This window comes from Hyperolius riggenbachi, chromosome 4 (assembly GCF_040937935.1).
Source record: "Hyperolius riggenbachi isolate aHypRig1 chromosome 4, aHypRig1.pri, whole genome shotgun sequence".
Lineage (NCBI taxonomy): Eukaryota > Metazoa > Chordata > Amphibia > Anura > Hyperoliidae > Hyperolius > Hyperolius riggenbachi.
Genome location: NC_090649.1, coordinates 222,435,282 through 222,458,609, shown reverse-complemented (window position 1 = coordinate 222,458,609; position 23,328 = coordinate 222,435,282). Strand labels below are relative to the sequence as shown.

Sequence of the window (23,328 nt, the reverse complement as noted above, 5' to 3'; positions counted from 1 at the left end):
AAGGGGGGCGATCTGATCGCTCTGCATGCCAGCTGATCTGTGCTGGGGGCTGTAGAGCCCACCCAGCACAGATCTGAAAATACAGCGCTGGTCCTTAAGGGGGGGGTAAAGGCTAGGTCCTCAAGTGGTTAAAAACCTCATTACCATTATTGTCCGACCTAAAACGCTGCATCCCCGCGGCTGAAAACCCCCTCAGTCACCCCAAACTCACGGGGGTACAGGGCAGCAAAATCCACTTTCTTGGTCGTGGATTTTACTGCCGCCTCTATGCGCGTCAATCAGCGTGCATCTCGGCCTCTCCCCCACCCCTCTCAGTGAAGGAAGACTGAGAGGGGCAGGGGAGAGGTGGCGATCCGGCGCTGATTGACGTGCATAGGGGCAGAGCCGCGCTGTCTCTATGCGGAAGTTGCCTGCAAGTACCCCTGTGAGTTTGGGGTGATCGAGGGGGTTTTCAGCCGCGGGGATGCGGCGTTTTAGGTCGGACAATAATGGTAATGAGGATTTTAAACTGAAAACCTAATTTGAGGGAGACTTCAGAGTCTTTAAGGGCCCGTTTCCACTATCGTGGAAACCGCCGCGATTCCGCAGTTTTCCCGCACATAAATCTCACGGGGAAACTCTGCCATAGGGGAGAATGGTGCTGCCGGCCGAATCGCTTGCGGTAGCGATTCGGCCGAACACATCTATTTCCCCCCCCCCCCCCCGCAGAATTTGCTCGGGAGACTGCAATAATTGTCTGATCTGCAGATGAATGTTTGTCAAACAAGGTGTGTATGAGACCTGCAGATCTCAGACTATGAATGCAATTTGCAAGAACTGATCTGTTGCATGTGCACAGCATCTGTGTGCAGCATCTTGCAAAGATTTTTATCTGATGGGGAGTTCAGCTCAATAGAATAGACTGTAGAATATGGCTCTCATACTAAATGGAAGGGGGTAAAATCGGCCTGTGATATTTCCTTTTCCAAAGACTTTTTTTTTTTTTTTATCTGATGTGTGTACCTACCTTAAAGTGAACCTAAAGCCACGGAAGAAAAATGAGATGCTCACCTGGGGCTTCCCTCAGCCCCCTGCAGACGATCGGTGCCCTCGCAGCTCCGCTCCAAAGTCCCAGGACCCGCCGGCGAGCACTTCCGGTTTGGCCGTCACCGGCTGCTATTGCGGCCATAGCAGCATAGGGGGCGATATACAGGCTGGGAACGCGAACAATCACTCGCGTTCCCATCCCTGTCGGCCGGTGACGGCCAAACCGGAAGTGCTCGCCGGCGGGTCCTGGGACATCGGAGCGGAGCTGCGAGGGCACCGATCGTCTGCAGGGGGCTGAGGGAAGCCCCAGGTGAGTTCATCTCATTTTTCTTCCGTGGCTTTAGGTTCACTTTAAGTCTTAGCTCTGAGAGGAAGGGATTTTATTTTTTTTTTTTTTTTTTTTGTGAGCTTGGGAGCAGAGGACGTCTGTCTGTCTGGAGAGAGAAGAAAAAGCCTGATGGAGATCTCGAGCTGTGCTGTTTGCGAGGTGAAATATCTTTCTCCAGTGACATGTGACTGCATCCTAGCTGAACAGGAGTATTTACAGGCCACTATACATGTGACTTCCTGCCTCATCTGAAGGAACTGTAAGCAATCTGTGTTATTACTACAGTGATCAGCTGATGGTGAATCCAGTTTATTGGTATGGCTTATCGTCTACCTGCATTGCAACCCTGCGGGATCACAGAGCCAGCTTTGAGTGAGTGATTCCTGTTGGATTGTGACTTTCAAATGGTCAGGCCTCCCAGTGTCTTATGACAGTTTTTGTCTCTAGTCCTAACTGGAACTACGTTGTATATTGGCCTAACCATCTGCTCTAAGGTGTCTAGGCCTATCTGAAGATGATCATTCATATATATCTAATAATACAGCTTGTCATCTTTCTGCTGCTGCTCTCCTGAGTGAAGCTCCTTTTGGTTTACAAATACTGTTCTATATATATGAGCTCCAACTATCTATATGTATATAATATGTAATTTTTTTTTATTTTTAATTATTTGCTACATGCAGCTAGCACTGTGCTAGCTGTGTGTACACGCCGATCACCGCCGCTCCGATTTGCCGCTACCCGCCACGTTAGAGGCCCCCCCCCCCCCGAGACCCCGTGCGCAGCCTGGCCAATCACCGCCAGGCAGCGCTAAGGGGTGGATCGGGACTCCCTCCGATGCCATGACGTGGTTGATGTCATCCCGATCGTCGCCATGGCAACGGAAGAAGCCAAAAAGGAAATCCTGTTCTGAACGGGATTTCCTGTTTGCTCTGATCGCCTCCGGCGGGGGGGGGGGGGATGCCGCTGCACAGCGGCTATCATGTAGCTAGCACTAGGCTAGCTACATGATTTAAAAAAAAAAAAAAAAAAAAAAATTTAAAAAAAGTGCTGCGGTGTCCCCTGAGTTTGATTATAGCAGACTGTTCATACATTTGTCATTTACAGTGCACTTAATTTACTGTGAAGTTTGGATTTGACTTTTGCCATACCCTTCCCAGAGGCTTTGGAGGTGTCATTCTCTATTGCATTCCTTTGCCAGCAACTGTTGCTATTCCATTGTTGCCATAACTGTGTGTTCAGATGCTATGACCTATCTTGTTTCCTATCTTTATTACTGGATCTCCGGATGCAATGAAATTGCTTAGCATTATACTGCTGGTTTATGTGCATCACTGGAGGTTGTGGGTGTCACCAGAGTTGGAAAAGAGCAGGACCCATCTAACACAGCTACACTTACGGGCATGGCCGGATTTCTGGCAAGGCCACATAGGCCATGGCCTAGGGCACCAGATAAACAAGGGGCGGCCTGCAGACAGTGGGCATTATTTGCAGGGCATTATTTGCAAGTGTCCAAACAAATGAAAGTGATCAGGATAACTGCACTATTAGTACCATCTGGCATTTGCCTCTGCTGTGCTAAAGGCAGCTGCAGTCCGTTAGCCAAACGTTTGTGAACAGTGTGTGACTAGCAAAAAGCCAGACCTTGTCCAATGACTAGCAGCTGCAGGCAGTTACAGAAGGCCGGGTCCCACGCACTTGGTGTGGGGGATGAAAGGACCAGGGGCAGCACCAGCAAATAGTACAGAATAGTACCCAGCAAATAGTACAGAATAGTACCCATTTCTTAATTATTGATTGGCCAGCGCTGTTACCCTGGAGACAGCACTGGGTACAGGACTCACATTTACGTGTTGCTGACCCCACCCAATGTCCAATTGTGAGCCACTTTTGACTATGTGTGTGTGGTGGATGGCTCCCACCACGCCCATCACCTGTAGATCGCTTGATTGACCAGTTCCCCCATGTGACATGATTGATTCACTTCACGTTGCCATGGAGACCTCGGCATTAGCCGCAATAGTGGACACCATCGGCCCAAAGTTTTTTGGGTGTGTGTGGAGAGAGGTGGTAGGATACGGTTTCGGTTGGGGCGGCTGGTAATAGTCGGCCTTGGGCGGTAAGAAGTACAAATCCGGCCCTGCTTACGGGTGCGCTACATGTACTTTCCTTAGGGCTGGCTCAAATGGACAGTTGGAGAGCAGTGCCATTTTATAAAACGTGCCACACCATATGCATGAGTAATCTTTTCCATTACAGTTTTTGATTGTGTAAGAAGGTGGCGGAGCCTCTCCTACCCCCTTTTTTTTTTTTTTTTTTACGATTTCCATTACTTCCTGTTCAGTGAAGAATGGGGTAATCTGTCCAAGTGTGAGAGAGACCGCTGCAAAAAAGATAGTTGGGATGACTATACACCATATTATCTTGATTGTTTACTAAATCTCTGTAGTATCAGGGCCAGCAGATTAAAAAGCGTTTGAAAAGATTGTTATAAGCTGTATGCTTGGTAAGACTGAGCAACGAAAATTGTATGGTGTATGACCAGCCTTAGGGCCATACACGCATCAATTTTCTTGGTCGATTTTTCCAGCAGTTGCGATCACTCCAAATGTCATGTCTATTAAATTCAGTCTGTACAAAAAGCTACTGGGCTGCAATTCAAGTGAAGATATCTTCACTTGAATTGTATCTTAGTTGCTTTTTGTACAGACTAGATGAGTGGGTTATTCAGGTTGTGGACAGTTTACCGTATATTGGATTCAGATCAGTATTTTTTTAATTTGGTGTCAATCTGTGTGTGTTTGGCGACTTTGAGGGCCCGTTTCCACTATCGCGAATCTGCATGCGTTTCCTGCATGCAGATTCGCACAGCCAATACAAGTGGATGGGCCTGTTTCCACTTGTCAGTTTTCCTGAGCGTTTTTCTGTGCAGGATTTTTCTGCACGGCAGAGCCCTCAGAATTCGCCTGCGTGTGGAATGCATGCGAATCGCCGCTAATGTATTTAATAGGGAAATCGCCTGCGGCTTTGGTATGCGCATTTTCATGCGAATTCGCATGAAATCGATGGAAAAGCACACCGGCATTGCCATGGTTAAATTCGCATACATCGTCATCCATACGAATTTTCATGTGAATTCACACGAAATTCGCATCCGCATGCGAATTTTGCCGCAGCGATTTCGCAACGCAATAGTGGAAACGGGCCCTGAGTATACTCTACCAGTTTTCAAGCTGAGCCTGACAGGCAGTGGGGGAGGGCCGCCATTATAGGGGTTTGCAATGAGGGAGGGTGAAGTGATAGCAGTTCTCACCCTCACCAGGCATCCTAGCAGCTTTGGCACTAGTGGTGGGGGCAGAGCGTTAGGCTGGCAGGGCTTGTGGGATCTGGAAGTTTGCAGTGGTGGGCGGTCCTGGCCAGTCTGTTGTCACAGGCAACATTTAGAAGCCTGTTGCAGCCCTCGTGGCCATGGATCATTCCACACTGCTTATGCAGATTCAGTCGATGGCCTCTACTCCGGATGGGCCCATTGTCTTCACTCACAGCTGGGCCCCGTACTCCATACCCTCAGTGTATCTGGAGCCAATCAGCGGCTACGTGCCAGGAAGGCATGCCCTCCTAAACATCTCAACCCTGAGCCCCCTGGCAGAACATGCTGTGCACAAGAGCCACACACGCTCTGGCCTATTAAAGTTATGCAGTCCGTAGTGTGTGTTTTTTGTTTAGCATGGGAGTCATATGTTTAGAACTTTGCTTGCCTCCTTCGGGCGTTTGGCAATACCCACATCATGAAAAAGACCCACAATTCAAAGTAACCGGACTATGGGCTGGTGCACACCGAGCGGGTTTTTTGGCGTTTTTGCAGCCGCTTGCGGCTGCGGATACGCTTGGTCAATGTATCTCAATGGGGTAGTTCACACCAGAGCGGGAGGCGTTTTTGCTGAAACGCATACTCCCGGAGTGAGGCATTTTTTTGGATTGTGGAGGCGTTTCTGCCTCCAATGTAAAGTATAGGAAAACGCAAACCGCTCTGAAAAAGGCAGTTCAGAGCGGTTTTGCAGGCGTTTTTTGTTACAGAAGCTGTTCAGTAACAGCTTTACTATAACAATATATGAAATCTACTACACCAAAAAACGCTTCCCAAAACCGCAAAATGCTAGATGAAACGCTGCAGAAAAATAAGAAAAAGCGTTTCACAATCTGCTAGCATTTTGCGGTTCTGCTAGTGGGTTTTGGTGTGCACCGGGCCTTAAAGCGAATCTGTACTCTAAAATTCTTACAATTAAAAGCATACCATTCTATTCATTATGTTCTCCTGGGCCCCTCTGTGCTGTTTCTGCCACTCCCTGCTGCAATCCTGGCTTGTAATTGCCATTTTTAGGCAGTGTTTACAAACAAAAAACATGGCTGCTAACCAGCATGTGATAGGCTGAGAGAAGCTCAGTCTGTGACTCATATAGAGCCTGCAGGGGGCATGGAGAGGGTGTGTATAACTTCTACCTATCACAGCAGAGCAGCACATTCCTGCCTGAGCCTACAAAGCTGACAAAGGAAAGATGATTAGATTATATAACAGAGATAATACAGCCACTGTGCAACTAGGAAAGGCTGCAGTAAGACAGACCACATTAGAACATGTATAGGAACTTATAGGATAGAGGAAATAAGGCTGAAAATGTCGGAGCAGTGCTTTTCAGCGCTGCTATATTTGGGCGCAGCCGGCGCCTCCATAGACTATAATAGGAATCACTCCTATTGCAGCGCTCTGTGAGTAACGTCGGCGCTGTCAGACGATGGAGCCAAGGTTGCTTAAAAACACAATGTTGGCCTCCAGCAATTGCTGGAAGCCGAATTATTTCATTCCCCCACTATCCATGGCGGCCTGGAGGGGGAATAGTAATTAAAACGGCCCGGACTTGTGCAGAAACAGGGTCAGCCATATACCGGCTGTATTCTGCGCCCAAGTCTACCGGCAGCGATTTCAAATGTACTCTGAAAATGTTGTTACAGAATCTCTCTTTAACCACTTGATGACCCAGCCTTTACCCCCCCCCCCCCCCCCCTCTTAACCATTTCAGCCCGCTGGGATTTTTCACCTTATGGACGAGAGGAATTTTCACCTGTCAGCGCTTCTCCCTTTCATTCCCCAATAGCTTTATCAGTACTTATCACAGCAAAATGATCTATACCTTGTTTTTTCCGCCAGCAATTAGGCTTTCTTTGGGTGGTAAATTATGCTAAGAATTATTTTAATCTAACTGTATTATAATGGGAATAATAATAAAATTAAAAAAATGCATTATTTTTCAGTTTTCAGCCATTACAGTTTTAAAATAATTAATGCTACCATAACTAAAATCCACACATTTTATTTGGCCATTTGTCTTCGTTATTTAAATGTTAAAATTATACCCCTAGTTTAATGTATGGTGACAATATTTTATTTGAAAATAAAGGTGCACTTTTTCAATTTTACATCCATCACTAATTTTTAGCCCAATATTTATTAATTTTATGTCCTCTTGACATAAATAACCATTTATTTTTATTCCCCAAAGTTAGTAGGTGTGTTGTACTATTTGGCCACAAGATGTCCCTACTGAGCAAAAATCCCATTAGCGTACAATGTACGCTAATGGGGATACAATGTATCACTACATTGTAACCAGGGAAGTGACGTAGGCTTCCATCGGAAGCCTCCGATCACAGCAGCGGCGGGGAAGTTATGAATGGAAACATTGTTTCCATTCATAAATTTAACGATCGGGCGGCGGAAACCGGCGGAAATTGCGGCGGGAGATAGCGCGGCGGCTCCATTTACAGAATAAACACGGTTTTTGAACAAAAACAGTGTTTATTCTCGGCAGACATGCTCGGATTGGCACAGGGGACTTTTGTCCCCTGCAGCCAATCCCCTCTGCTAGCAGCAGCAGCGCGATCGCGGGCTTCTGCCCGCACGATCGCCTGCAGACCACCCAAACTGCAGGGACGTGACTAGCGCGTCCCTGCGGCTCTAGCACTTGCCGCTGCGGACATGAAGCTCACGTCCGCGCGGCTGAAAAGGTTAAGGACCAGCGCTGTTTTTTGTGATCTGTGCTGGGTGGGCTCTGCAGCCCCCAGCACAGATCAGGTTGCAGGCAGAGCGACAGATCGCCCCCCTTTTTTCCCCCCTATGGGGATGATGTGCAGGGGGGGTCTGATCGCTCCTGCCTGCCTGAGGTTTCTGGGGGGGGCACCTCAAAGCCCCCCTCCGCAGCGAAATTCCCCCCCTCCCTCTCCTACCTGTCCCCCCTGGTGATCTGGGCTGCACAGGAAGCTATCCGTCCTGTGCAGCCTGTGACAGGATGTCTCCTGTCACATGGCGGCGATCCCTGGCCGCTGATTGGCCGGGGATCGCCGATCTGCCTTACGGCGCTGCTGCGCAGCAGCGCCGTTCAATGTAAACAAAGGAGACAAAAGTCTCCTGCGATTACATTTAGTCTGCGAGCCGCGATCAGCGGCTCGCAGGCTATTCACGGAGACCCGCTCCGTGATCTAACAGGAAACGGCCGCTCGCGCGAGCAGCCTTTCCTGATTAATTAGGGAGGCACCTGGCGACGCAGATGTGCGTCGCTGGTCCTCCAGCTACCACATTGCCGCCGCACGGTATGAGTGTGCGGTCGGCAAGTGGTTAAGGTCTAACTTGTGGAATCAAACAGCAGTAAACCTTTGAAAAGTTGTCTTGGGGGCCTTTCACAGATATCTATTGTGCTAATGCATGTGTTTTTTTAGCACAACACATACAAGTGTCATGTGTAAGTAAACACATAAAAAGAAAAATAAATAAATAATCCCTACATGCACTACAAGCCAGCATACTGCTATGAAGGATGGGTGTTTCTAGATAAACCTCCTTTTAGGGACTCATTTATACAGTAGAACGGCAACCTTTTTATTATATTCCCTGAATCATTATTTATTTTACTGACATTGGTAGACATAAACTTCCTAACTGTTAATGTTCTTCCAGGGCTTGCACAATAGAGTAAAATGAGCCATAAATTACTTTTCTCCTATGTTGCTGTCACTTACAGTAGGCAGTAGAAATCTGACAGAAGTGACAGGGTTTGAACTAGTCCATCTCTTCATAGGGGATTCTCAGCACGGCTTTTATTCTTTATAAAGATATTCCCGAAAAAGGATTTAAACAATGATACTGGCCAGCTTCCCTGCCCGCATCACAGTTTTTTGGCAGTTGGACAGAGCAACTGCCATTCACTAAGTGCTTTTGAAAATAAATATATCCCTGAGAATCCTCTGTAAAGAGATGGACTAGTCCAAAACCTGTCACTTCTGTCCGATTTCTACTACCTACTGTAAGTGACAGCAACATAGGAAAAAAGTAATGTATGGCTCATTTTACTCTTGAAAAAAATGTACTTTTTTGTATAGGTTTTAAATGTTAGTTTTCCGCTGTAGTGCCCCTTTAACCTTCTTTAAAACCGCAGTCCCTGTTCTTTCTGTTGGTGAAGTCCTCTAAAGATTTTTACGTGATTATAATATACTAGCATATGCTGCTAAGACAGCTCTCGGGAGGATGCTTTTCTGTGCTGCTATAGTTTTTCTAAAGAAAGATTGCTATAGCAATACCAAATTGGTAAAACTTTTTTTTTTTTCTTTTCCAAATCAGTGCTTTTTGTTGCTTTTAAAATATTGAACATATTTTTCAGTTCTTCATGCGCTGAGCAGCTTTTCCAAAACAAATTCCTCCCCGATGTCTGGTAATAATACTCCAGAGAACTGCCTTTGTGTTTTTAATTGGTTTCTTTCACCCACAGAAATCAAGATTTCTTTTTAATCTTGATTGCCTTTCTTCTTTTCTTTCTTAAACGGTTTCCACAAAGTTCTTGTTGTTGTTTCTTGTATTATTATGAGTTCTAATTTTTGGCTTACTAGGTGCGGCTGCAGTGCTATTTATATTCTCTACTGCGTTTGAGTCTTTTACTAGAGCCTTGTGCACACTTTCAATTACGATTGGCCAATCACGGACCGATTTTACCAATTTGCATGTAGTATGAGGTCAATAGATACTGAATACTATGAGTAGATTGTATAGGTAAACACTCATACTACATGGAGGTGGTAAAATTGGGCAGTGATTGGCCAATCATAACTGAGTGGCATATTTTACCACTTCTATGCAGTATGAGGCCCAGCATATTTTGAATACTATGATTGGCCAATCAAACTTGAAGGTGTGTGTCAGGCTTTTGAGGTCCATGTTAAAGCAAGCCTGAACTGAAAAAAACATTTGAGATAATTTATTGTATGTGAAGTAGTAAAGGTGAATAGATCTTTTTCCATTAACCCTCCAGGACAGGTATACATCGAGATTTGGCCCCTCCCAGGAAACAGGAAACGTCCACAAGCCTCTCCATAAATAAAATACTTTGTCAGGTATCCGGCAGTATGGATGTTTCCTGTTCCAGGGACAGGTCTCTCTATACCTAGCGCTGCTGTCAGGGGCGTAGCTAGAAATGACTGGGGCCCCATAGCAATTTTTTTTGTATGGGCCCCCCAACCCCCCCCCCCCCCCCCCCCCCCAACGACCTTCCAATCTAACGCACTTCTCGGACCTCCCACTCCAACATTCCCACACCCCTCCAAGTCACCAGAAAATAATCGCTATGTGCGCAGCATTCACCAGAAAATAATCGCTATGTGCGCAGCATTCACCACAAAATAATCGCTATGTGGGGAGCATTCACCAGAAAATAATCGCTATGTGCGCAGCATTCACCAGAAGATAATCGCTATGTGCGCAGCATTCACCAGAAAATAATCGCTATGTGGGGAGCAGTCACCAGAAAATAATCGCTATGTGCGCAGCATTCACCAGAAAATAATCGCTATGTGGGGAGCATTCACCAGAAAATAATCGCTATGTGGGGAGCAGTCACCAGAAAATAATCACTATATGGGGAGCAGTCACCAGAAAATAATCACTGTGGGGAGCAGTCACCAGAAAATAATCGCTATGTGGCCCCCATTCCCCACCCACCTCCGTCCACATCAGCCAGGCCCAGCAAGTACCAGGCACATTAATAATACTTTTACTTACAATGCTGCAGCCAGGCAGCTCGCGTGGGGTCGGGGCGCTCCGCTCTCCTCCTCGAGTGACGTCACGCACGGGTGACCTCCAGACAGTCAGGATCGCAGGCGCAGCACACTGTCTGAGGCTGAGCTGAGGTTGGCACTGTGACTGCAGCCAGTCCGCGGTCCGCTCCTTTGTCGCACGCGTCACTCCTCCGAGTCCTCCTTCCTCCCTGGCTGGCCGGAAGCCGGAACTATACAGTAACTGTCGGGCCGAGACGCCAGGGAGGAGTATCAATGCGCTGCCACGTAGTCTAGTCCCCCTCCTCACCAGCCACCTTATCAGACGGGGGGCCCGGGGGGGCCCCGCTCTTCTAAAATTATCGGGGGGGGCCCGAACCGGCATCATGGTATAATAAAAAATAAAAAGTAGTCCTCTGAGGTACGGGCCCCCCGTGGCGTAGGGCTGCCGCGGGCCCCATAGCAACCGCTATGGTTGCTATACTGATTGCTACGCCCCTGGCTGCTGTCCTGGAGAGCCTGGGGGGCTAGGGACTGTTGGTGCTGCGGGGACAGGGAGGTGATCACTAGGCAGTGTTATCCTGGTTCGGACGCTTACCTCGCTATATAGCCTCCGTGGATGGTCTGGGGAGAGAGAGGGCTGTGTTAGCTTCTGGCATGGCAGGCACCGCCGGCTGGAATGGCATAGGCACGCTGCGGAGCAAACGGAGGCTGAGAGGGCGCAGCGTGCCAGGACCCAAAATGGTGGAATGGGTACTTCCGCTTCCGGTTGTTGACGTCACTTCCGCCCGCCGGATTGAAGAGTGCGCAGCATTCCCCGCGTCTCTGCACTCGTGCAGGACGCAAGATGGAGACACAGCCAGCGTCTGGGACGAGCGTGGGCCAGCAGGCTGCTCAGGAGGATCCCAAGACACATGAGCCAAAGCCGGATACTAAGGTATCTTTTTCAGTCACATGGAAAACTGTTGTTTGTGTGAGGGCTTTTTATGGTGGCTCACTATACTGGCTGTGCTTTGGGGGATTGATTTGGTGAATAGCTTCTGGTGGGAAGTTGTATCACATAGTGGTGGATTTATACTGGTTTAAACTGCATTGCAGTTGACAATATCTATATTATGTTTTATTGTATTACAGCCTCTGTTCCATCTGCTACAGAGGCATCAGATACTGCTAGGCCTAAAAAACACTGTCCCTCTTGTAATGTGAAGCTGCCAGTGCCTTGGAATAAGTTATGTCAGCAATGTGCAACTCGGGTTTTGAATGAAGAATCTGCTGTGGCTTATAAAGTTCGCAAAGAAATGACTGAGTCTATGAAAGTTTTCAGAGAATCAATGTCAGCTCAATCTGTTGCTAATCCTCCACCTATTGTTAGTGCACAAGTGCCTGCTGGTTCTGGGACTGTATCTTCAGCTGCTACTGTGCCGCAGTCAATTATACAACCGCCTGTGGTCATTGCTTAATCACCTACTGTTACTGCTAATTATCCAATAGATGAAACAGCTGTATCTGCAATGTCTGATAAACCTATAGAGGTATCCTCACCACCTGCGACAGGGCATAAAAAAGCAACCTCCAAGACAGATCGTCCTGTTTTATCAGATTCTGAGCCAGATGAATATTCGGATGATATTTCTGAATGTGATTCTGATGAGGAATTATCTGAAAAGGATCAGGATAAACCATCTAAATTTAGATTTTCTGCCAACGAGACAGAGGAGTTGTTGAAGGCAATTTATGATTCTTTAGGTTTAAAAGATGACGCTCCTTCTTCTTCAGTGTCTACGCATGATGCATTATATGCAGGCGTGGAAGGAGAGAAACCAATGGTTTTCCCAGTGCATTCTTCAACTAAACAGTTGATTAACCACTTGCCGACCGCGCACTCATAACGCCTGTCGGCAAAGTGGTAGCTGCAGGACCAGCGACGCACATCTGCGTTGCCGGCTAACTAATCAGGAAACAGCCGCTCACGCAAGCGGCTGCTTCCTGTCAATTCACGGCGGGGGGCTCCGTGAATAGCCTGCGGGCTGCCGATCGCGGCTCGCAGGCTAAATGTAAACACAAGCAGAAATAATCCGCTTTGTTTACATTTGTACAACGCTGCTAACAGTAGCAGTGTTGTACTAGATCAGCGATCCCCGGCCAATCAGCGGCCGGGGATCGCTGTCACATGACAGGCAGGAGCCTGTTAGAGGCTGCACGGGACAGATCCGTTCCTGTGCAGCCTCCGATCTACGGGGCAGGGAGGGAGGAGAGGGAGAGGGGGAATCCTGCGGTGGAGGGGGCTTTGAGGTGCCCCCCCTCCCATTCGCCAGCCACACGCAGGCAGGAGCGATCAGACCCCCCCAGCACATCATCCCCCTAGTGGGGAAAAAAGGGGGGGCGATCTGGTCGCTCTGCCTGTTTGATCTGTGCTGGGGGCTGTAGAGCCCACCCAGCACAGATCGTCTAAATGAGCGCTGGTCCTTAAGGGGGGGTAAAGGCTGGGTCCTCAAGTGGTTAATAGCCAGTGGAAGAACCCTGATAGAAAGGTATTTTTGTGTAGAGGCTTTAAAAGAAGATTCCCTTTTGCAGAGGAGGACTATAAACAGTGGGATAAATGCCCTAAACTAGATGCAGCCTTTTCTTAAGTGCAGAAGGAGAATGAATTATCTTTTGAAGACCTAGGTTTTTTTCAAAAGACCAATCAGACAAAAAAGCGGAGTTTGCTTTAACCTCCCTGGCGGTTTATTTATTTTGCCAGGGAGGCTGCAATGTGGTTTTTTTTAAATAAAAAAAAAAATATTTCATGCAGCCAACTGAAAGTTGGCTGCATGAAAGCCCACTAGAGGGCGCTCCGGAAGCGTACTTTCGATCGCCTCCGGCAATCGAAAGTAACAAGATAGGCCGCTCATTGCGGCCTATCTTGTTTCGCTTTCCTCGTCGCCATGGCGACGAGCGGAGTGACGTCATGGATGACAGTCGACGTCCTGACGTCAGAGCCGCCCAATCCAGCCCCTAGCGCCGGCCGGAACTGTTTGTTCCGGCTGCGCTGGGCTCGGGCGGCTGGGGGGACCCTCTTTCGCCGCTGCACGCGGCGGATCGCCGCGGAGCGGCGGCGATCGGGCAGCACACGCGGCTGGCAAAGTGCCGGCTGCGTGTGCTGCTTTTTTCAGAACGAAAATCGGCCCAGCAGGGCCTGAGTGGCGACCTCCGGCGGCATACCCCGAGCTCAGCTCGGGATTACCGCCAAGGAGGTTAAAGAAAACTTGGTCGGCCGTCTGTGCAAACTTTTGCCCTGCCGCTGCTACTACTTGTGTAGGCCGCACCCTGGATTTATGGATGCATCAGGTAATGCGTCAAATTAAGATGGGGTCCAGTAAAGAAACCATTTTAAATTCCTTTACTGTAATGTTCAAAGCTATAAATTTCATTTTTGATGCAGCAACGGAATCTATCCGTTTGACTGCAAGGGCAGCTGCCTTGTCTAACGTGGCCAGGAGAAATATCTGGATTAAAACATGGGAAGTTTGCTTACCGAACAAATAGATCGACTGAGGATGCCATCTGTGTAGCTCTCCATGCTGCCCTCTCACACCTGGAAAAGCCCAACTCCTATGTTAGGATGCTCTTTGTTGACTACAGCTCAGCATTTAACACCATTGTACCTAGCCAGCTGACCAACAAACTCCATGCACTAGGTCTTTCTCCCTCCATATGTACTTGGTTATTGGACTTCCTCACTAATCGCCCTCAAACTGTCAGACTAGGAAAACAGACATCCTCCACCCTTACCCTGAGCACTGGCGTGCCACAGGGCTGTGTATTAAGCCCTCTCCTCTATGCACTTTTCACCCATGACTGCCAGCCTATCCATACCTCAAACGTAATTGTTAAGTTTGCAGATGATACAACTGTCATTGGGCTTATATCAGACAATGAGGAAGCTGCATACAGAGAAGAAGTTAGGAACCTGACTGCATGGTGCGACATTAACAACCTGTTATTAAATACAAAGAAGACCAAAGAAATTATTCTGGACTTTAGGACCACCAAAAAGACCACTCACCTACCGCTAATGATCAATGCAGAGGCTGTGGAGAGAGTTTCCAGCTTCAAATTTTTGGGAGTCACCATCGCAGAGAACCTGTCCTGGGCTGACAATGGTGTAGCTCTAACTGGCAAAGCACAACAACGCCTCTACTTTCTGAGAAAACTAAGGAGCGCTAACCTCCCACAGAAGCTGCTGGTTAATTTCTACAGATGCACTATAGAAAGCGTTCTGACCAATTGCATGACGGCCTGGTACAACAGCTGCACGAAGGCTACCAGAGATGCCCTGCAGCGAGTTGTTAAAACAGCAGAAGCCATTATTGGCACTGAACTACCATCACTGGAACTTTTGTATAATACTCGCAGCGTGAGAAGGGCCAAAAACATTATCAAGGACAACACTCACCCTGGAAATGCCTTGTTTGAGCTCCTTCCATCAGGTAAACGTTTTAGATCAACCCGCACACACACAAACAGACTGAAAGACAGCTTTTTCCCATCTGCCATAAACTTGATGAACTCTGAATCCTCTCTGAAATAATTAACACTGTGTACAAATTGTTTAAACATCTGTAATACCTGGCATACTTGTATAATTTCTTTTCTTCCTTGTTACTATCACTATGTTCCCTATATGCACCGTGGGGTTGTCATGAAAAGTAATTTCGTTGTGTTACACAATGACAATAAATTGAATTGAATTGAATTGAATTGAATTGAAGGTAGTAATGTCTCTAAAAACAAATTATGTACCATCCCTTTCTCAGGTGACTTATTGTTTGGGCCACAGTTGGATGAGATCTTGGAGAGGACATCAGATAAAAAAAGTTTTCCTAAGAAAAGGCAATTTAGACAGGGGAAAAGTTTTTTTTCGTAAAAACCGGCAAGAGAACAAGACACAACCCCAAAACAGACGCAAACCCTGGTCATTCTCTCGGGAGCAGAACAAGCCAAACGCCTTGTTTGGCAGTTCAGACTCCACTACAAAAAAACAGCAGTGACAGTGAAGAAGCTGTGGGGGGAAGGTTGGGCTCCTTTTTCCCACAGTGGCAGAAGTTTGCGACCAGCCCATTCATTCTCAACCTGATCGAGTTGGGATACCATATTGTATTCCAACAGAAACCTCCAACAAAGTTCATTGTGACAAAGGAGTTGAGATTAAGCGAAGAGCAAAAAGCCATATCTTACATTTTACAAGATATGTTGGCAAGAAAGGTAGCCACTCTGGTGCCAATCCTGGAGCAGGGAAGGGGATTTTATTCAAAAATCTTCCTAGTCTAATGGGTTTGCTACGGTTTTGGAATTCCTCCAGAGTGGAGTAGATAAGAAACTGGCCTTAAGCACGATTAGGGTACAGATTTCAGCACTTTCTGTTTTTTTTTTTTTTTTTTTTTTTTTTAGACAGACAGTTGGCTATTCATCCTTTGATTGCTCGTTTTGTGAAATCAATAGAAAGAAATAGACCGATTGCTGTTAAACCATTCCCTAAGTGGGATTTATCTTTGGTTTTGAAAGCCTTGACAAGGCCTCCTTTTGATTGTGCTAGTAGCATGAATTTACGTTTATTGACTTTCAAAACTATTTTTTTAATAGCAATTACCTCGGCAAGGAGAGTGAGTGAACTGGAAGCCTTGTCCTGTAGGGAACCCTATTGTATTTTTTATAATGATAGAGTAGTTCTTAGAACTAGTTCAGAATTTATCCCGAAAGTTGGGGATATTTTTTACCGATCTCAGATTATACTACCGACTTTTTTTCCTAATCCAACAAATGATATGGAAAGACAACGACATTTACTGGATGTAAGACAAATACTTAAAGATTATCTGAAAAGAGTGGAAAGTTTTTAAGAAAGACCGAAGCCCTTTTTGTAAATTTCACGGGAAAGCTAGTGGGACAGAGAGCCTCGAAGAGAACGATAGCTAACTGGATTAAACTATGTATTATTGAAGCTTTATAAGGTTATGGAAACAACTCCTCCGAAAGATCTTAAAGCTCATTCTACTAGAGGGACAGCAACAACTTGGGCCTTCAGAGCTGGTGCTTCCCCTCTGGAAATCTGTAAGGCAGCAACGTGGAAGAATTTGGGAACGTTCATGCGGCATTACAGATTGGATAGGATATCTTCAACAGGCCAAGACTTTGGAAGGAAAGTCTTAGAGGCGGTCAGCCCACCCTAAGGTTAGTGTTTACTTGAGTATCATCTGGATGTATACCTGTCCTGGAGGGTTAATGGAAAAAACTAAACATTCGCTTACCTGGTAATTTAATTTAAGTAACCCTCCAGGACAGGTGGGGTAACCCACCCCGTTTTCCTTATATGTAGTGTTAAGATATGTATGAGATAAATATATATATTTATACGTATGGAATACACTATTATGAATGGTTAGGTGTCAGGTAGTTGAGACCTGTTTGAATGTTTCTTTATTTAATACTGCCGGATACCTGACAAAGTTTTTTTTTTTTTTTTTATTTTTTTTTATTTATAGAGAGGCTTGTGGATGTTTCCTGTTTCCTGGGAGGGGCCAAATCTCGATGTATACCTGTCCTGGAGAGTTACTTAAAATTAAATTCCCAGGTAAGCTAATGTTTAGTTTTTCCAGCAGTCTGTTTTACTTTCAGTTTAAGCTCTGCAATTCAAATATTGAAGAGAACCAGAGGGCTATAGAGGCTGCCATTTTTATTTCCTTCTAAACAATGCATATTGCCTGGCTGACTTGCTGATCCTCTGCCTTTAATACTTTTAGCCATATACCCTGAACAAGCATTCAGATCAGGTGTGTCTGACTGGATTAGCTGCATGCTTGTTTCAGATTCAGACATTACTACTGCCAAAGATATAGCCAGGCAACTGGTATAGTTTTAAAAGGATATAAATATGGAGCGTATAGTGAAAAATGGCGCCAGACACCGTTTTTATAAAAATGGCGCCTCATAGGAATTCATTGCCGAATGCTTTTTATCGTTTTTGACTATTAAAAAATGGCGCCGGTGTCCTAAACGATATTTTTCGTTTATGTGTCTTTGTTGTGTATCTTTCTAAACGATATTTTTCGTTTAAGGCAATCCATTTAATTAGAACGTTATTTTACGCGCTAATTCTTTTCCCTTTATTTTACTTCTCTTTAAAATTTCATAAAAACGTTAATTTTCGTTCATTAATTCTTGTAACCTTGTTTGTTTCTGTGCATACTTTTAATTTATGTTTAATTCAGCACTTATGTGTATGTGTTATAATTTTTTTTAAATAATTAGGTAATCTAATATAAATATATAGATCCATGAAAAAATACATTTTTTATGTTGAAAATATTATTTTATTTATTCAAAATAAAAGAATTATTTTTCACTTCCAATGAGACTCGAACCTGCAAATGTAAAAGTCTTTGAACAGAAGCCATCTGACTTACCCACTGCTCTACGTCTTCCTTTTTTTTTTTTTTTTTTTTTTTTTTTTTTTTTTTTTTTTACTTTTACTTTTCATTTTCAGTACTTGTCTTCATCGTCATTATTCCAGAAATAGCACCATCTAGTGTTCAAATGAAATATCGTCCTAAATAGCATTGTATTGTTCCAAATAAATGTAGTATTCCCTATCAGTGTCAACTAAAATGTCTAATGAAATTTATTTGATGTATTTTTATTTTATTAATATCATAAAAAAATCCATATTCTACATTAACAAGAGGGATCATTAATTATGTTAGCATTTATAATTACTTTTTAAATATGGGTCAGTACTTATGCATATGTTTCATTAATTATTTTATGTGTTCTGATAATAAATTTGTAATCTATCAATATACATGAAATAAGTGTACTATATGTGTAAAGTATCAATTTTAGTTCTAAAATTAAAAGGTATAATTTTTACTACCACTGAGATTTGAACTGGAAAATTTTAGAGTCTTTTCACATCAGCCCTCTGCCCTAACCAGTATACTACACCATTTTTGTTTACTATACCAGTTCATGTCTAATACTTGTTTTCATATTTTCTTCCCCTACAAATAGCACCCTCTACAGTTTAAATTAAATACTGACCTAAATTGTATTATTTCCACATGAATTAAGTATTGGCCAAAAATTGTAATTAAAATGTTTAATGTACACCAATTTTTATTTATTAGATAAATTAATATGTTCAGAAATAAAAAAAAAAATGTAATGTTGCCAATAGGGCTAATGATCATAACTTACTAATATAGCAATATAATTGATGCTTCCTGACCTGCTGTTCCAAGTGATCGATGGCCCACCAGGGCAGGCTGCACCCACCGTAGTCTTCAACAAGCACAGTGATCTGCTCCCCTCCATCCCTCTTATCGCCCACAGCACTAGAGATGGCCCGACCAGTTCGCCGGCGAACGGTTCCCCGCGAACTTCAGCGGTTCGCGTTCGCGAACTTTTGCGGAAGTTTGGTTTGCACCATAATGCACCCTGACGTGTCAACTTTGACCCTCTACATCACAGTCAGCAGGCCCAGTGTAGCCAATTATGCTACACTACCCCCTGGAGCCACTCCCCCCCCCCCCCCCCCCTAATAAAAGACAGGCAGCGGCCATTACGCTCACTCGTGTGCCTGTGTTAGTGAGAGTAGGGCGAGCTGCTGCAGACTGTCTCTCATAGGGAAAGATTAGTTAGGCTTAGCTTGTTCCTGGCTGCATACCTGTTTTGTGTACCCACCACTGCATACCTGTACTGTGAACCCACCACTGCATACCTGTACTGTGAACCCACCACTGCATACCTGTTCAGTGAACCCACCACTGTATACCTGTTCTGTGAACCCACCACTGCATACCTGTTCTGTGAACCCTCCACTGCATACCTGTTCTGCGAACCCACCACTGCGTACCTGTTCTGTGAACCCACCACTGCGTACCTGTTCTGTGAATCCACCACTGCGTACCTGTTCTGTGAACCCACCACTGCGTACCTGTTCAGTGAACCCACCACTGCATACCTGTTCTGTGAAGAGATGTATGTGAGGAGTGATCAGCAGTCTGTGGAGGAAGGTGACATGAGGACAAGTAAAGAGGAAGAAGAGGAGACATATGTGAGGAGTGATCAGCAGTCTGTGGAGGAGGGTGACATGAGGACAAATAAAGAGGAGGAAACTGTTACAGAGAGCAAAACAGGGCGGAGTCCCGGCATCAGGAACCTTTAAGAGACTCGTCTCTCTGTCTCCACAGACTGTACAACGGATGATGATGTCATTGGACAAGAGTCTCCTGCAGATATCCTGGTTAACCCAAATATTCTCCCAGACTCCCCTCACCTGTCTAACCCTGAAGGGCCCCATACCCAGCACAGCTCTCCACCTGCTGGAGGGTCTCATTCCTGTTCCACATGTGGGAAATGTTTTGTATGGAAATCACATCTTGTCAGGCATGAGAGATCTCACACTGGTGAAAAACCATTTTCGTGTGCTGAGTGTGGGACATGTTTTGGGCAGGAAGGAAGCCTTGTCAACCATGAGAGATCTCACACTGGTGAGAAGCGCTATTCATGTGCTGAGTGTGGGAAATGTTTTGGAGAGAAACGAGGCCTTGTCATACATGAGAGATCTCACACAGGTGAGAAGCCGATTTCATGTGCTGAGTGTGGGAAATGTTTTGGGCAGAAAGGACACCTTGTCAGACATGAGAGAACACACACTGGTGAGAAGCCCTTTTCTTGTGCTGAGTGTGGGAAATGTTTTGGGGAGAGAGGAAGTCTTGTCAAACATGCGATTTCTCACACTGGTGAGCAGCCCTATTCATGTGCTGAGTGTGGGAAATGTTTTGGAGAGAGAGGAAGTATTGTCAAAAATGATACCACACAGGTGAGAAGCCATTTTCGTGTGCTGAGTGTGGGAAATGTTTTAGAGAGAAAGGAAGCCTTGTCAAACATGAGAGATGTCAGACTGGTGAGCAGCCCTATTCATGTGCTGAGTGTGGGAAATGTTTTGGAGAGAGAGGAAGTCTTGTCAAAAATGAGATACCACACAGGTGAGAAGCCATTTTCGTGTGCTGAGTGTGGGAAATGTTTTGGAGAGAAAGGAAGCCTTGTCAAACATGAGAGATGTCAGACTGGTGAGCAGCCCTATTCATGTGCTGAGTGTGGGAAATGTTTTGGAGAGAAAGGAAGCCTTGTCAAACATGAGAGATCTCACACTGGTGAGAAGCCATTTTCATGTGCTGAGTGTGGGAAATGCTTTGGAGAGAGAGGAAGCCTTGTCAAACATGAGAGATGTCAGACTGGTGAGCAGCCCTTTTCATGTGCTGAGTGTGGGAAATGCTATGGAGAGAGAGGAAGTCTTGTCATACATGAGAGTTGTCAGACTGGTGAGCAGCCCTATTCATGTGCTGAGTGTGGGAAATGTTTTGGAGAGAAAGGAAGCCTTGTCAAACATGAGATGTCAGACTGGTGAGCACCCCTATTCATGTGCTGAGTGTGGGAAATGTTTTGGGCAGAAAGGAAGCCTTGTCAAACATGAGATTTCACACTGGTGAGAAGCCATTTTCATGTGCTGAGTGTGGGAAATGCTTTGGAGAGAGAGGAAGCCTTGTCAAACATGAGAGATGTCAGACTGGTGAGCAGCCCTATTCATGTGCTGAGTGTGGGAAATGCTTTGGAGAGAGAGGAAGTCTTGTCATACATGAGAGATGTCAGACTGGTGAGCAGCCCTATTCATGTGCTGAGTGTGGGAAATGTTTTGGAGAGAAAGGAAGCCTTGTCAAACATGAGATGTCAGACTGGTGAGCACCCCTATTCATGTGCTGAGTGTGGGAAATGTTTTGGAGAGAAAGGAAGCCTTGTCAAACATGAGAGATCTCACACTGGTGAGAAGCCATTTTCATGTGCTGAGTGTGGGAAATGCTTTGGAGAGAGAGGAAGCCTTGTCAAACATGAGAGATGTCAGACTGGTGAGCAGCCCTATTCATGTGCTGAGTGTGGGAAATGCTTTGGAGAGAGAGGAAGTCTTGTCATACATGAGAGATGTCAGACTGGTGAGCAGCCCTATTCATGTGCTAAGTGTGGGAAATGTTTTGGAGAGAAAGGAAGCCTTGTCAAACATGAGAGATCTCACACTGGTGAGAAGCCATTTTCATGTGCTGAGTGTGGGAAATGTTTTGGAGAGAAAGGAAACCTTATCATACATGAGAGATCTCACACTGGTGAGCAGCCCTATTCATGTGCTGAGTGTGGGAAATGTTTTGGAGAGAGTGGAAACCTTATCATACATGAGAGATCTCACACTGGTGAGAAGCCGTATTCATGTGCTGAGTGTGGGAAATGTTTTGAACGTAAATCACTGCTTGTGAGACATTTGTGTTGAGTGTGGGAAATGGTTTGACCAGAAGTGTTCTTTTCCAGTGTTTCTTGTACTTGCATTTGCAAGTGTTTGTAAGCGTTGGTCCCTAGCATACCTCAGGCATCTTACAGGTTGTGGCATCTTACAGGTTGAACGCTCTGCTACATTATATTATGTATTTGTTGAGTTTACTTGGTGTTTAATAGGTATTTTGACAGGAAGCCAAAGGAACCTGGAACCTTTCTTCTACTGTGCGGAGAGTATGGAGAGTGCTGGAGTGTGTGCTGCTCCCCCCCAGGCCCCTGTAAGCCCAAATGCAAAGCAATATAACAGAAGGCAGTAGCTGGGATGGAAGCTGTGGCTCCCCTAGAAAGTACTCGCAGCACACAGTCTGAGAACCACTGGTGTCAACTTTTCAAAGGTTTCGGAAAATTGGGTTACCTTATTTTTGGTCATAGAGTCTTCATGTTATCGATAGAAATATCTATTATTTACATGCTTAGATAAGCTTTATGGGCAGCACGGTGGTGTAGTGGTTAGCACTCTTACCTTGCAGTGATGGGTCCCCAGTTGGAATCCTAGCCAGGTCAACATCTGCAAGGAATTTGTATGTTCTCTCTGTGTCTGTGTGGGTTTACTCTGGGCAATCCTGTTTCCTCACACATCCCAAAAACATACAGATAAGTTAATTGGCTTCACCCTAAATTGGCCCTAGACTACGATACATATACTACTACACAATACATACATAGACCTATGACTATAGTAGGGAGTAGATTGTGAGCTCCTCTGAGGGACAGTAACAGACTATATACTCTGTACAGCGCTGCGGAAGATGTTGGCGCTATATAAACACTAAATAATAATAATACAGTGGCGGGTTCACTGAACAGAACAGGTATACAGTGGCGGGTTCACTGAACAGAACAGGTATGCAGTGGCGGGTTCACTGAACAGTACACGTATTCAGTGGCAGGTTCACTGAACAGGTATGCAGTGGTGGGTTCACAGAACAGGTACGCAGTGGTGGGTTCACAGAACAGGTACGCAGTGGTGGGTTCACAGAACAGGTACGCAGTGGTGGGTTCACAGAACAGGTATGCAGTGGCGGGTTCACTGAACAGGTATGCAGTTGCAGTGGTGGGTTCACAGTACAGGTATGCAGTGGTGGCTTCACAGAACAGGTACGCAGTGGTGGGTTCACAGAACAGGTATGCAGTGGTGGGTTCACAGAACAGGTATGCAGTGGTGGGTTCACAGAACAGGTATGCAGTGGTGGGTTCACAGAACAGGTATGCAGTGGCGGGTTCACTGAACAGGTATGCAGTGGTGGGTTCACAGTACAGGTATGCAGTGGTGGGTTCACAGAACAGGTATGCAGCCAGGAAAAAGCTAAGCCTAACTAATCTTTCCCTATGAGAGACTGTCTGCAGCAGCTCGCCCTACTCTCACTAACGCAGGCACACGAGTGAGCGTAATGGTCGCCGCTGCCTGCCTTTTATTAGGGGGGGGGGGGGGGGGGGTGGATACAGGGGATAGTGTAGCC

General features: G+C 45.8%; 1 protein-coding gene across 1 annotated transcript; it reads left to right on the top strand.

The window, feature by feature from the left end:
- Window positions 1-11,958: 11,958 nt before the first annotated feature.
- Window positions 11,959-21,806, top strand: LOC137504758 (zinc finger protein 84-like). Its single transcript, XM_068233343.1, has 5 exons — window positions 11,959-12,302; window positions 19,874-20,002; window positions 20,126-20,702; window positions 20,945-21,216; window positions 21,281-21,806. The coding sequence occupies exons 1-5, from the start codon at window positions 11,959-11,961 to the stop codon at window positions 21,804-21,806; spliced, it is 1,848 nt and encodes a 615-aa protein (XP_068089444.1).
- The last annotated feature ends 1,522 nt before the right edge of the window (window positions 21,807-23,328 follow it).